Below are 16,586 nucleotides of genomic sequence, written 5' to 3' on the forward strand. Positions count from 1 at the left end.
ATATTCTTGAAAGAAGTTCATGAATTGTGGATGTTATTTAAAACAATAATTTTTAATTGCTTGCTTTTAGAAAAAAAAAGATTAGCTGGAAGATCTATTTCATAGTGACTATATAGTACATGCCTAGAATTTTTTAGAAATATGGCAGATTTTCTTTTAAATGATGCTACTTCTTAATATTATGCAATGCTTGCAATGTGTAACTATATATTTTTATCACTTACAATGGAATTACTGAATTTAACTTGAACATACACAAATTAAGAAATTTTGCAATATACCTAAGCTTAATACAACCAACATTAGATTAGTTCACATTTACTATAAAATTTAGTTCCACTTGAATGAACAGGTCTTTAAAAAGTAGGTAAAATAAAAATACCAACGAAGACATGAGGATACCAGTTACAGTTCTGGTAATCTCAGACATACTAACAGAACTCTTGAATATATGTTATGTGCTCTCCTTGGCTTTTTTTTTTTTTTTTTTTTTTAATTTCAATTTTGTATAATTGTAGCTAAAACTGATGTAACAGAACACTCTTTTGGTAACATTTAGGAACAGATATTTTAGGGTTTGAAAACAGTTAATAACCACTTGGGAGGGGAGAATACTACCAGAGTTCTTTCTCTGGTTCATAATCTTAGATTAACAAAATGAAAGCTACAATATTTGGAAAATAAAGCATTGATATTAAACTCACATCTCTGTTTTATATCAGAGCAATTCAATTAGATTTAAAGATACCAAATGATTTGCCTAACACAAAAATTGAGATGTTACTTAAATACTTTTATAATCTTGATGTTTTATCAACTTCTTAATTATAATAAACTGAAAACAGAGAATACTACATCTTTATATTTAAAAGTTAAAAATGTGAACCCTAGAATATTACTCCAATTTAGATGGTAATTTAGAGGAGAACATGTTAATAAGATGTTAGAAAAATGTTTTTCTTTAATTAAGACCTAAAACTTACTCTGATAATACCTTCTGATTCTAATCACTATTAATAATCAAGTATTAACAGTTATTAAATAATATTCTTTATTTTAAATCACATAGTCATCTAATTTGGAAGTTTCAATTTATATTAAAATCAGTTCAAGGGCTATTTGTAGAATATTTGTATCTCCAATTATTTGAAATATATAAATTTGAGCAACCCACTCAATACATCAGTCTTGGTAAAGGTTTTATGACATACATCTATACCACAAATACAGTGATTTTAAAATTTATCCTTGATTAACTGAAAAGGAATAGAAAAATTCATTCTATTTATTCATGGCCAGAAAACAGAGAAAGGGAGGGACAGGTTGGCAATGTTAGAAAGAAAAAAAAATGGAAAGGGAATGAAAGAACCAGAGATTTAAACCATAATAAAATGCACAAAATGATACATTTAGGAATAAATTTAATGATCCTATATCTTTATTCAAGTGTAGTCAGACAATTGGTAAGGACTAAAAAAAATTATAAATTATAATATTTGATTTAGATTATTTTAAGTTCTTAAATCTGCTGATAAATCCAAAACCAGAGGTTGAAATTTTCTTTATATGACTACAGATTTTTATTAACTACTATAAACTGAAAATATTATACATAATATCAGCTAATTATTCTTGAAATCTAGACCAAAACATACTGAAATATTGTATTAGTGATATAAATATCCATCTTGAAACACTGAAATCATTTTTAATTTTTAATTCCATTTCTCCATTCTTAGTGTACGTATACCATACTAAAAAAAAAAAAAAAAAAAAGCCTTCATGTATCTGATAGAATTGGGGGGATCCAAAAGTACATGGCTTAATTCTATCTCGCCACTATAAATTGTTGAATAAAAATGAATAATCATAAATCCAACAATCCAAACTTAAAAATATTGTGAATTTTGCTTATTTTAGTTTTAACTTAAATTAAATACAATAAATGGGCAATCTTATATAGAAAATATTTGAATTAAATTATGATGGTTTCCAAATGGACCCAAATTGTATAGCCCCTGAACTACTTGAATACTTGTAATTTTAATTATTTTTTAAAAGAATTGAATATTTAAAAAGTGAAATTTGCAATGAAATTATTTGAGCAATTACATGTTTTATACACACACACATATATATATATAACTGAAGTTATATATATATGTATATATATATATAATGTGAATCCAATGTCTAGAATCTATATTTATATATATTTACACATTTAAAAACATTAAACACAAGATACTTTAGGTTAAATAAAAAAGCAAATGCATTTTAAGAAAAATAAAACAAGCAATTAAAAATTTGAAACTTGTCCATGTCTACCAGTATGAATGTATATACAGAGGGTGCCAAAAATATATATATATAAACATTTTAAGAAAGGAGAAAACTATTAAAATTGTAAACTCAATATATACTAATAACAAAAGATGAATACAAGTCATGTTTGACTGCTACAATTACAAGAGGTGCACATAGTGGTTACCATCAGCGTCCAGACACTTCTGATTATGACCAACTATGGTTTGAGCAACATTGACCAACGTGTCCGCTTCTATAACTTTTTTTGGTACCCCTTGTATGTGCAATTGCATAATGTTTTTGGAAAGAATATGAATGTACAGTTCATACAATATACTTATTGTCAGTGAACAACAGTATTAGGAGAGGATCAAAACTAGCAATTTCCTTAAAATTTTCCCATGTAAGAAAATTTGCATTGGAAAGAATTTACTGCTACCTCCTAGGTATATTCTGTTAGCATATCTGAAACATGGTACTGGTGGGCCTCATAATTATTTGTAAAATAATTATTGAGTTTGGATAAAGGTAGAGAGACCAGTGAGATTGAATAATAAATGGAGAAAAGACACACATGGAAAGAGTTGGAAACATTAAGAGGAAATATTCAGGTTTATATAAAAAACTTATCTTGATACTCCACATACAGATAATGGTAATCACTCATAAGACATCAACCTAGCTTTGTAACAGGTATAATAATAAAACAAACTTTTGAAATGGTTCAACAATTAAAGATATGATATACACATAATAGACAAATACACATATTTCTGATTAGATATAGTGATTAACACATAACTCACTTTACATACAAGTTCATATTTATACATTTCCAATGCAAAATTTTATTTAAAAATCAATTGGATGAAAAAAAATCATTAGATGATACTACAGAGAGACAAAGTAAGTTGTATTTTATGACGTGCTTACCAACAATCACATTTATGTAGACCTGTAAACATGTATTAATTTGACAAAAACTGTCAGATTCTATGGATGCATATGACAAAAATAAAGTTCAGGTATGAAAAAGATAACTCAATAACACATATTATTAAGATTTATTTTTATACTCAGAGAAGATACTTTACAAGTTCTAAGGTCTCATTTCTTGAAACGCGATAGTTGCCTTGTTTACAGTTTTGTGGTTTTCAATTTTTTATAGAAGTAAGGCAAAGCACAGAACCTATTATTTTAATATGTCTGAGAATATTTTTAAAGAATATTTGCATAACCTAGAGCTGTAAAATCAGTATCCATCTAAGAATAAAATTTGGCCAAATGATGGCTTATTAATTTCAGGATTAACACTTGATCCATACTGAGATGTTAAATGAACAATGCATTACAATGGAAATAATTCTACTGAGATAAAGTTTTAACTTGAGTTTCTTTTCTGAACTGTCAAAATGTCAGTCTAGCTGTCATGCATACCTAGCTTCGAGTGTTCTTCATATCACTGTTGGTGACTTTGAGTTATAGAATAGAAAATGTCAAAAAAAAAAAAAAATCAACTCTGTTATCTTATAAAGACATATTCCATGTTCTTCACAAAAGTATTTTGTAATCATATACTAAGTCAAGATCATTTCTACACGATTTTCTTGTGGAATATTTATAACTTATAGGAAAGATCCAGTCGAGTTATAATGAATGAAAAAGATTGTTCCTGGAAATGTTATTAGAACTCCTTTATTTCCCCAAGCACTTTCTACAGATTAGTATTCAACATATCTACATATGTTATTCAAACTCAGACATTGTGGACTATAATATGATTTATAACTAATTATTTACTAAAAGACCATTGACTATGGTGGTTTTAAAAACAGCATATTGTTGATAAATAGGTTAGATTCCCATAATGCATGGATTAGGAAATTCCTTTGTCTCAACATGAGAGAGGTAAAAGTGTGTTTAATCTGTGGATGGGTCACTTGTATATCCTATAGCTCTGTTGCTGCGTCAGAACAAAGAAGGGCAGCAGTGAACAGCAAAGAATTTAGAAAAGATAAATTAAAGAAAACAGACTATTAAAGACAAGTTTATCTAGGTTCAAACCTTACATGATAGGATCTGTTTGTATTCTTTAAAGAGAAACAGAGAATGGTTTCATGCAACAAAATAGTTTTTGATGAATGAACCTCAAAGTCCAAACCCAATAATTTGATTTACCATATAAGTTATGGTCATTCTTGTGACTATATATAAATCTGATTGCTTCCTAATTGTCCTGAATAGTAATGAGAATCACTTGCTAGGGTGTAGTTGGCAGTGAAAAACACAAAATACCCTGTTCTTATTTTATAATGAATAAAAATGAAAAAGTGAAAATCATGTCACGCTACTCTCTCAAACCCAGATTCCTATAAAAGCTTTCCTAAAATATTTACTTCTCTTTCTGATCCTTGCAAAATAACAACTCTTAGGTGGCCAAGAAAATACAATAAATATGTATGTTATTAGAACATGAATACTTGATGCCAGCTCAAAACACAATACAAGTTCAGTGAACAGGGTGCAACTTTTAAAAATATATTCAAATTTAATCATTTACTGTGGGACAATGACACAGTGATATTTTCACTTAATGAAAAAAAAGTCTGGATTTTTTTCATTAATGTTCAAATTTAAAAGAAGAAACTGTTTCACTTCTATTCCTTATGAAATTTAAGATCAAAAAAAGGAAAATAGGCAACACAATAAGGATACACATGTAATGTAATAGAAATTATCAGGTCTATGTTTTATATAAATGGTAAATACCATGAAATATTATAAAATTATTTAAGTAGAAACTTACTTTTAAAAGTGTAACAATATGAAAGATCCACAATTGTACATAATAAAATTGCTATTTATACAAAGTATGGCCATGGATATTGAGTTATATTTGCAGAATAAACAAATGAAAAAAGATTAGATTTACTAAATGCTAAAGTTCCAACTAAAGTAACATGATAACAAGGTCAAATTTAGAAATTAAAGGAAACCTTAGAATGAAGCAGGTTATGCAGTGAACTGGTACCTAAGCAGAAATGATACTGATTCAATTCCTTTCAGTGGTTTTCTGAAAAATTATCTACTTTTAGGTTGACAATATGGGAAAAGGGAAAATAGGCTAATTGTTTATGGGTACATGCATGATTAGTTGGACCTTAGAAAATATTTTATTATAATTTCAGATTAGCCTTATAAATGTGCGGGGCATAAAAAGAAATATGTTATGATACAACAATAACATTAAAACATGCAAGACAAACTTATGGCTATAATGAAAGAAAACCCAGCAGCATTCAGCTGCCATGACTGGCTTCCATTTTCGCCTTTATTCGCTTCACAGCATTTATCTGCATGATGAAAATTGTTTTTGAAAATAGAATAAGAATAAAATAATTAAGGAAAAAAGAGCAGAGTTAAAAATATGAAAATAAAGGAAAAGAAAAAAGTGACAGTAGGAAAGAAAAAAAAAAGAGAAAATAATTAATTCAAGATTTACACAAACCATTACCAATTATTTTGATAAAAGACAAAGAATGACAAACATGTGTCTAAAACATTTCTAAACAGTTGCAACATACTAAAAACATAACTGAGGCTCAAGATTAATGATGTTTATCTCATGTAACTCGAGCATTGTTCCTACCATTGATTATTTAAATGTGAACATCTTAACTATTCTATAATGAATATACAATTTATAGGAGAAAAGTCACCAACTATTCCACTGTGCTACTGGCCAATTCAAACTGTACTTTAAATATGAGCTTATCATATTTTGCCATGTTTACTGATAGTTTTTTTTGCTACTATAATTTCTTAGAAGACATATTTAATAAAGTAGGTATATATTTAATCATGAATGCACTACCAACAAATATAAGTGAAAATTACATATTCACACAATGAAAATTTGGAACTTAGAAGAAAGGAGCATTAATCCAATTAACAGAAGCCCATTTGGACATATGTCATTGATCCTTATTGAAAATAATTTTGAGAACAAAGATAACAAAAATAATTTATAGACTCACTTTTTTCATCATGTGCTAAAGCAAAGAAATATTGTTTTGCATTTGGGATTTATATTCAGATTTGGCTGAGATTTCCTATATATTTATAATGAAGTTTTCCACAAATTTCTGAATTTCAATTTCACTGCTGTTTTAGAATTTCTCTAATTTATATTCTAAAAAAGATAATAAACTTAACCTTAAGAAAACATTTTAGTGTTAGCCATGCCCTTGAATGTTGTGTTTTCTGTTCATGTTGAATTATTCATGTAAAATTATTAGAGATGAAAGGGTATAAGTGCTGCTTGGAACTAGAGTGAATGTCATCAACATCATTTTATTCTACATTTCATTAAAGCCCCTGAAAATACAAATTAACTGAAAACATTTAGCAATTTACTTATTGGTGGTGAGTTACATCGTTTTTTGTCTGCTTGTTAAATTAGAAGAACTCTCATGGATGTATTACGTGCTTGATTTCACACAGTATAATTATTTTACCATCGGATCTTAAGAATGCATGAATGGAATTATTTGTCACTAAATTATATTGATAGTCAATGTTAAATTGGATATATCTTCAATTCATAGTAACAAGAGAAGATAAAGTAAGCAATTACTAAAAGATACTAAAGTTTTTCTTTGGTTAAAACAAACAATATTAAATGTGTTGTAAGTCAAAAGAAATGGTGAAAAATGTTTTTCAAACTAAATTTATTTACAAGGACTTTTTGAAACATTAGAGTATATGCAATCCACCAAGTTAGTAGTATTTTTAGTCATTAAAATAGAAAACAAATCAATAAATGCCATTTTAACAGCTTCTAGTTCTACAGATAGTTTTTAGTCATTTTAATAAGAATTAATTTGTCATAACTATCTTATAGTCTCATTGTTTCTAAAATTAAATGAGATTGAATTAAGCTATTGAACTTTCCTAAAGGGAACATGATCATGAATTTGCACTCTCTATTTCTAAGAATATCAAGAAACACATCTTTCATAATAAATATATCTTTAGTTAAAATGAGAGAATATTAATCACAAAACTTTTTAAATCAGAATCATATACTAATTAAGTAATATAGTATCCACTGAGATACATATATAGAAAACTCACATTATCAATAGAATATATGAAAGGAAAATGAACATGTTTTAAAAAAATAGTTCTTCAGTCCAACAAATAAATGTACTCTAGATTTATCCTATTGCTTACAAAATGTTAAATATACCTGAATGCTCATAAGTATTTTTTTTTAATTCAAAAGTCTATAAACTTTACTTGAACAGTCTATAATGCATGGTATAGAAACAAAACAAAACAAAAAAGAAACAGAAAAAAACACACTAAATTAACTTTTAAAATCTGTACCTTCTCAAATTCAATAAAAAGACAATATCTGCTCATTTATTATAACTTATTTTAGATATAAGTTTCAATTGGTCATACATATTTAAAAATGGACTAAGAAACTGTATAAGAGTAATTATGATGAAAGCATATAAAGATCATTTTTTCTTATTTTGCCAATACATATTTTTAATTCCATAGAGTATTGTGGCTTTATAGGCTCCCATATTCACCATCATCCATCACAGCCTTTAAGCTTGGTCTCAAGAAACCTTCTAGAGCTAAATCAAACAATTCTTGGACTATAAGGGCACGTCTTTGATGTGGCTTCCCATGAGGCCTAAGTAGTCAGTGGATTCAGTACGGTAAATTTGACATTAGGCTGTGGCATTTTTATAGATACAATAAATACTTTATATATATATATTTTTTTCCCCATTTCCAGTAAGCTGCTCTGGCTTTGTATCAGCTGCACAGTTTAGGGGGGATGAATTCTGTCTCCTACCTTCTCAGAAAGCTTTGTCTTTATTTCTGTATGTCCGCCTTCCCCTTCGCTGTTTTACCTATGTCTTCAGCTGTGAGACACGTTCTAACCTTTTTCATCAAAAAAGTCCTTATAACATTGAAAGTTGTTTTTTTTTTCCCTCTGCTCACCTTCATAGCGAGGCTTCTTGAAAGCATTAAATAAACACAGAGTCTAAACCTCCTAACTTCACATACATTCTTGAGCCCATTCATTCCTCCTTAATTTCTCTCCCAACCACTTCAGTAAAGCTGGATGTAATAAGGACACTTCACATTTTTTTTTTATTTTTTATTAAGTTTCATTGATCTCTCAGCAGCATTTGAAGTGTCAAATGCAATTTCTACTTCTCTGTCTTGAAATGTGACTCTCTCTTAACTTCCCCAATACTAAAGTGTTATGTTTTTCCAAGAACTCTATACCTTAGTCTCATTGGAGGGGTGGTGGTGGTGATGTTTTCTCTTCCTGTATGATATTACAGTTTCTTAGGACACAGTTCTGAAGAACCCTCTGTACCTCGGGAACTCAAGAAGCACTCCTAGAACATCTGGGCTGTGCCAATCACCCTTCAAATTACCGGGGGAAGCATCAGTGAGTATTGTAGTCGTCAATTCCTTTTCACACAGCTTAGGCTTTAACTTTTTGTGTGCTTTTGTCCTTACCCCCAGCTTCAAATATCATTCACCTGGTAAAGTTGACAACATCCTAATATATGTTTCCAGACCATGGATTTTTCATCTCCATGCACACATATCTAACTACTATTTGACATTTCAAACTTAATAAATACCCCACTGATCTTATGTTAACCCTCATTCTCTAAATCCCACATTCTTCATCCTGAGAAATGATGCCAATGACATTCTAGTTCTCCAAACAAGACACTCAAAAATCATCAATGTCTACTGAATCCAATCTGTTACACAAGTGGGTTAATCTGCATCTACAGTGTGTCTGGAACATATTCATCATTTCCTTTTTCTACTCCTATCATTTTTTCAAGCATTCTTATTCACCCATATCCTGCTTTTACCCATATGAGCAAGAGTAATCTGTCTATAATGCCTATCTATTCATATCACTTCTCTGCTGCAAATACTTTCTTACTGGTTTTAGGATTTGTTATAAAAATATTTACATGGTTTTCAAAATATCTTCGATCGTCTGGGTTGCAGGTCCCTCTCTATCCTTATCTTTGTTCACACACCTCCAGGTTCTTTTCTAGCCATGCTCTTCCCAGTTCCTAAAACGGACTGATTTCTTCTTCCTCTCAGACATTTCTTCCATATAAGACACTACTTTGGTACAGCCACTATGAAAAACAGTATGGAGGTTCCTCAACAAATTAAGACTATAATTATCATATGACTCAGCAACACTCTTTTGAGTACCTACCCCAAATATCTGAAAACATTTATCTGTAAACATATATGTACCCCTATGTTCATTGCAGCATTATTCACGGTGATCAAGACATATACAGATATAGATATATATAGATATAGATCTAGATATATACTCATATATATATAATTTTTCATTTACTTATTTATCTTTTTGTCACTATATATATTTATATATATAATTTTTCATTTACTTATTTACCTTTTTGTGACTACTTTTTGTTGGTTTTTATTAATAACAATTGCCTATAAAAACAGCAGGGACTCTGGGAGTATAACATAACGTAACCTGCCTGATATTAACTTTTCTTACAGTTTGTGTTTTATCTATAAAATGTTATTAGAATGTTGCCTTCTCCTTCATAAAACATTATTTTTTTTTATCCTGATAAAAATAATTATTTCCTCCAAATATGAGTTAAAGATTTAGGAGGATGTAGTGCACCGTTGCAATCTTCCTTTGACGATACTGACTTAGATTAAGAATCATATTTATATCATATTCTTGATGTCTATATAAAGGATAATTACTACAAACATAATACATTATAATTTTAGAGGCAGTTATTGATTTTTCAAACTCTTAGGGGTAATGAACTTGATAGTGCATTCAACCATTCTTCTTATTTAGGTGTACCACCCTGTAAGGGGATTAGGTTTGTCATGACTTAAAAGTAGCCTGACCTTGGATAAATCCTTTAAACTCTCAAAATCATATCTGTAAAATGAGGATAACTCTTTGTTGTTCAACTCAGATTCAAGAATAAAATGAGATAATAAATGCAGAACTACTTTGTGAATTTTTAAAAAGGCCATTACAATATAAGATATCCATGTTATTTTTAGATGCTCCCACCTTCCTAATTTCAAATTATAATTGGAAGTACTTATTAATATTAGCAATTCAAAGCCATAATATCAAGTACTTTTAAGCCACATAACAAATAGTAATTATGTTTTAATAGAAACATTATTGTATAAATCTGCTGTCAATTTTACAAAACTGATGTACAATATGTCAAAATCGTAAGAGTGAGATTCATATCAATTTGAAATTACAAGAGGGTTAAATAACATGACTGAATTGACAAAGTTTATTTTTTCTAGTCTCAAAAATGTTAACAATATTGATACTCTATTATAATATGACTTAATTAGGCCATGATTATGAATATGCTGTTCTCATTTCTTTACACACACACACACACACACACACACACACACACACACACACATATATATTTATATAAAGAGTATATATATTATATATGTATATATTATATATTATACATATATATAAAGTTTACCAGTAAATATTAAATTAAATTAAAAATATTAAATATGATATTTAAAAAAACAATAAATGTTAAAATATGTCCAAGATGACAACTCACTAACAGTTAAATACGACTATGCATCAAGATAACTTCTTTCATCTTTACCTCTATGGCATGTATCTGAACACTATTTTCATATCCCTGCAGTGGACTTTTGTAATAGCAGTAGCACGGAATGACATCAACACTATTACTTAATAAAGGTAGAATCCACCCTGTGCTGGGAACACCGATGCACAATGTCCTGCAACGTTGAGTCTCCTTGGAACTCTATTTACAGTTCTTTCTGGGTTTACCTCTGTGGCTGTTTCTGCCTCACTGTGTAATTGATTTTATGTTTGAAAAATCAACTTGCTTGGACAGAAATGATAGGGCTTGTCATTATTTTTGGCCACATCTTCCCAGAAGTGGAGGATCAACCCCCAAGTGTTTGGAAGAGAACTTGTCTCTTTGCAAAGTTTCTGGTCTCAACAGAAGGTTCTCATGTTGCTATTCAATGGTCACTTTTACCTTCCATCCTCGCCTTCTGCTTATTCTCTTCCCACTCCTTTAACCAGTAAAGTTATCAAAATGTATTTATAAATTAACCAATTCACCATGGCAGGAGCAATTAAGAAATCTCGAGTAACACAGGTTATTCATTACTAGAATCTAGAATTTACGCTTGTTCTTATAAAATTATGTTTTCAAAATGAGGAAACCATTCAGAGAAGTTATAAAAATGATACCACGTTCATTTTCAGCCTAAGAAAGCATATAGTTTTGCTTACCTTTAATAATGTTGGGCTTTGGTGGCATGCTGAATTCATAGACTGTTGGTTCTGAATAGCCCAATCTGTTGGCAGCTGTAATTTGAACTTCATACCCCATGGTCCACTGTAGATGCTCCAAAATAATGTGGTCTTTATTTCCTTGCACTTTTTTCTCTAGCCATTGGTCTTCTTTATCTTTCTGTAAAGGCAATAAAAACGTTTTTTGTAAATATCCATATATTAAATTTGTGATTAAAAAAATAATTTATCTTCAGATGGAATAGATGGTTTTAAAAATATGAAGAAAAGGGATAAATGTTGCTATATCAGTGAAGTCATTTCTAAGCTATTTCTATTAAAAATATAAATGTTTTTTATATTTGCTAAAGAGTGATTTCATAATTAATCTTTGATGATGCAGTAATTGATAATTCACCTCCATTAAGATTTTTTTAAAATATTCACATATATAAGTTTGCTACTTGGTCACTTTGTTGATTATTAATAATCATATGAACAGTAAAAATGAAATAGGACATACAGAAAAAGCCTAATGTATCCATTCAAATAATTGCAGTGACTATTGATTGAGATTGAGGGGGGGAAAATTCATGTGTCCTGCAAATAAAATGTGGATATGTTTCATAGATTTAAATTACCACTAGCATTTTTTATCACTATGATATTTTAGACTCATAATGAAACAAAATACAGGAAAATTATTACCAGTTATGGAGGTAATTAGCATAAGAAAATAAGAAATCATACCCTATCCTTGAACATTCTACACTTAAATCCTATCTGAATCTTTTCTAAAATAAGTATCTTCAACCATATATTGGAATTGCATTTTACTTGAAAAATACTGACTAAAATTAACAAAGAAAAATAAGTAGATATAATTTTACGAGTTAAACTATCCTAAACAATGTGAACATTTGGCTGTGCCATATGTTAACCATTTAAACATAGGTAAGTCTTAACGTCTCTGCTTTATTTCCCTCATTTCTATTGCAGAAATGATGGGAGCAGCTGCCTCTGTCAGTTTTCATGAGGGAAGAATGAGGAAAAGGTATCACAGGGTCTTGGGAATCGTAATTACTTAACAAAAACAGCTATTTTCAAGGATAAACTATTTCCATAATAACTATATGGAAATGAAATTATATTTTCTCTGGAGTCACGTATGTAATAATTTTTCACTAAAATTTCAAATCTCAATTTCCCAGAGGTATAATTATAAATGAATTGTATCCTGGTAATAGAGATAGGTAGGTAGGTAGATAAATAGATAGATAGATAGATAGATAGATAGATAGATAGATAGATAGATAGATAGATAGATAGATGATAGATAGATAGATAGATAGACAGATAGAGAGATCTTTTTAAACCTCAGAGCTCAGCCTAGTATTACCTTATGTTTAAGCCAATATTTTATGATTGTTTGATGATAGAGTAACGATGTTTTCTGAATTTATGAAAATTAAGGATTTTCTAAAATCAAATTCTGGAAGTTAACTTATAATTGCATTAAACTGATGGTACTACAAACATAAGGTTTCCTTCAGAAGAAGACGAGACATAGTTTTGATACCATACTCTGATTCTCTTTTCTTATTTAATTATTTTTGGTTACATAGAAGTTTTATTACAAAGGAAACTGGTTGGCCTCTTATTTCATCTAAAACTGAAGATATCACCTTCCTAATGAAGTCATGGGTTTTGCACAAGTACTTAAAGTTATACAAACAAGAGGCATTTCCTCTGCATTTTGAAACTTATAAATATATTAATTTGTTAGACTGGACTGTTGTAAGGTGTGTAAGGTACTATGAGGTAGGTATACTGAAGAAGCTATTGGAAAACTGCACAAAGAGTTTGTAATATGTCTAAGTTGTAAATTATTAGTGAAGTTAAGAAAGGAACCTAGTAGGTGCACTTTTGAAATGTTTACGGCAGTTGTACCAGACAGCCACCATTTTCCTAACACTCCCGTCCTTCATTAGGTTCTTCATCAATCATTCATGCAGCTCTTTATAGGGTAGTGAGGCTGCTATAAAACTATGAACACAATAGTGAATAACCATGTGCAATACCCTCATCTTGGAGTTTATAAACCAGCACAGAAGAAAGACATAAGTTCTTTGAAAAACCAGAGGGTGCTTTGGGAGCATGTAACAGAAAGACCCAATAGAGTCCAAGGGCCAGGAAGGTGTCCTCAAGCGAAGTGATATCACCGTTATGGAAACAAACTCCATGGCCATTCTTCTTTTCATTCATCCAAACCTAGTTAATAAAAAGGTGTGATTCCTTCACAGAAATTTAGAACCAAAAATAAGTACAATGATGGAAAACCCAGAAAGATGCACAGCCATTGAGAGGTGTAAAGACAGATAACAGTAGGCTTATTGTTTTAAGTAAGTATAAAAACACTTCATAGGTATTGATCAAAAAATAAAACTTAAAAAAATCTCCATCCAGAAGTAGATTTAGATAATATATGATATGATATCATGTATATGTATGTATGTATACAGAGGGTGCCAACAAATGTATACGTATTTTAAGAAAGGAAAATGGTATTAAAATTGTAATACTCAATATATACCAACAGCAAAAGATGAATACAAGTCACATTTGACTTCTGCAATTACAAGAGGTGCTCAGAGTGGTTACCATCAGCGTCCAGACACTTCTGATTATGGCGAACTACTGCTTGAGCAACGTTGACCAAAGCGTCCACTTGTATATATTTTTTGGCACCCCCAGTGTGTGTACACACACACACACACACACACACACACACACACACATAAATACATACACAGAATAAAATACACATAGCACATAAACATTTGATATGTTGTATACTGTGGATACACACATATACAAGGAAGAAGGCAGGAAGCCAAAGGGATAGTGAAGAACAAGAGCTGCACAAAACAGTAGAGCACTGCTCCTATAGCCTTCCCCTCACCCCAACAATTCAGTAAGTTCTATGCAATTAAGAAATTCTTGGTGAGAGTAAATATTTTTGTGGAAATCCAGAGTTGCGTTTGCTTTGGATCTAGTGGAGATGGGAATGAAAGAGCCAGGAAATAAACCAACAGCTGGGGTCTGCATTACCTCAGGATACAATCTCTTCTTCAGAGGAATGGAGAGGCTTCATGTTCTTCAGGTAATCTTCCAAAAATACTATTTCTGAGAATTGAGCATTTGCAGTAAAACTTCCTGACAAGCACAGGACATGCAGATATTCTCTTGTAAAATACCACTCACTGAACTCTTACTTGTTGAAACTCTTAGCATGATAAATTAAAAACCCCTTCATCATTTTAGATAGTTGGAGTGATGGCATAAGGAACCAAAGGGAATTATAATATTTCCCCCATTTAAATCAATTTCATTTTCCATTCAACATTAGACAAGGAGGCTTTTTAATCCCCTAATTGCTATTCCTAGGGAATAGGAAAAAATTAAAGTGGGTGTTACCAAATACTCCCCTAGACATCAAAATCTCAATAATGCATTTGCAGAGTGCCTAATTTACAGAATTTAAATGCCTGGGGAACGATTTAAGATAATCTAGTTGTGAAAGCGTTCCCCTAGGTATCTTAATGAGATGATTTGCTGAATAGGGCTATTATTAATAAGCCAATTAAATGTTGAAGGGCAGCCTCTGAAAGAAAAATGGTCATTTTGCTTTGATATAGCTTATCTTAAGCAATCCTTTCTGTCACAAAATAGATAGCAGGGCCATGTATATGACAGTCAAGGGTACTCAGTACTTTTTTCCTAAGAATACAATATCAGCATATAGGGGGAAAAATTGCTATCAGCTGGAAAAGGGATTGAGTAGAGGACAGATGGAGGGGGTCTTGTTTTTTTCCTATTTATAGAGGGCTCCTAGACTGCTTTTACTCATAATATTGTTTACCTTACTGCTTAGAGTTTCAGATGTTAATCTAAAGAAAGGAATTTACTGGTAACTAGCTTTTTAACTTTGCATTGAGAAAAAGCCTATATTAATTTAACCTACAGATTTCATTTGTTCTAAAGAAGAAAAACAACATAAATCACTTGTAACATCATTAAATCCTCACCTAATAAAGTCATAATTAAGGCAAAAAGTAAGTAACCCATGAACTTTCTTTTCAAAGCCTTATGGAATATATGGTCAACATCATTTGAAACAAAAAGTGAATAATTATTAAAAGAGAGAACAATGGACGAGGTAAGCTCATACTACTAGATGAATGCGAAGGTTCTTGTGTTAGGAATTAAGGCAGTTCCTGGTTCCTGGATTCCTGGTAGCATGGTTTAACTATTCACTACCTAAACGACCTTACAGAAGGCCTGTAGCTCATCATCTGTAGCTCTGTTTGCTACTCTGAATATGAGGAAAATATTTAGCAATCTGGATAATGTACACATACACACATTTTCCACTGTAATTTGGAGAGACGGAGGTTTAGTGGAGTTTCAAATTCTAATCTTTTTTTTTTTCCTATTATCATTGCTGATTCAAATTGCCTTTGTTTCATGTAAATTTTTGTAAACTGGGCTCTACTTAATCTATTCCTAGTGTCCATCACCCACATACTTCTTTAGGAAAAAAAAGTCTAACTTTTCCAATTCAGAACATTCTGTCTTCTCACAACATACAAAAATTTACACAGTGCAAGTTTTTTCCCCCACTGTATTCATTATTTCTTGTATTTAATAATTTAGTTATAGGACTATTTATAACTGCACAACATTAACTTATTTATTGATTGATTCATTAATGTATTGATTTAGTCAGAGAACAAATGGTGTATTTGGTAATATTGATAAAAAGATGAATAAAACTCATCTTCTTAAATAGCAGCAAAGAAAGAATTATCAAAAA

At 30.4% G+C, this 16,586-nt stretch overlaps 1 protein-coding gene across 1 annotated transcript in view; it reads right to left on the minus strand.

The window, feature by feature from the left end:
• LOC109447542 (neural cell adhesion molecule 2) overlaps positions 1-16,586 on the minus strand; it is a 52,865-nt gene that overhangs the window by 33,148 nt on the left and 3,131 nt on the right. The window contains exon 2 of the mRNA XM_074326531.1: positions 11,711-11,891. Coding sequence (XP_074182632.1) covers positions 11,711-11,810 — 100 coding nt within the window. The 5' untranslated portion in view covers positions 11,811-11,891. The remainder of the gene's footprint in view (positions 1-11,710; positions 11,892-16,586) is intronic.

This window comes from Rhinolophus sinicus, linkage group LG01 (assembly GCF_036562045.2).
Source record: "Rhinolophus sinicus isolate RSC01 linkage group LG01, ASM3656204v1, whole genome shotgun sequence".
NCBI classification, from domain to species: domain Eukaryota; kingdom Metazoa; phylum Chordata; class Mammalia; order Chiroptera; family Rhinolophidae; genus Rhinolophus; species Rhinolophus sinicus.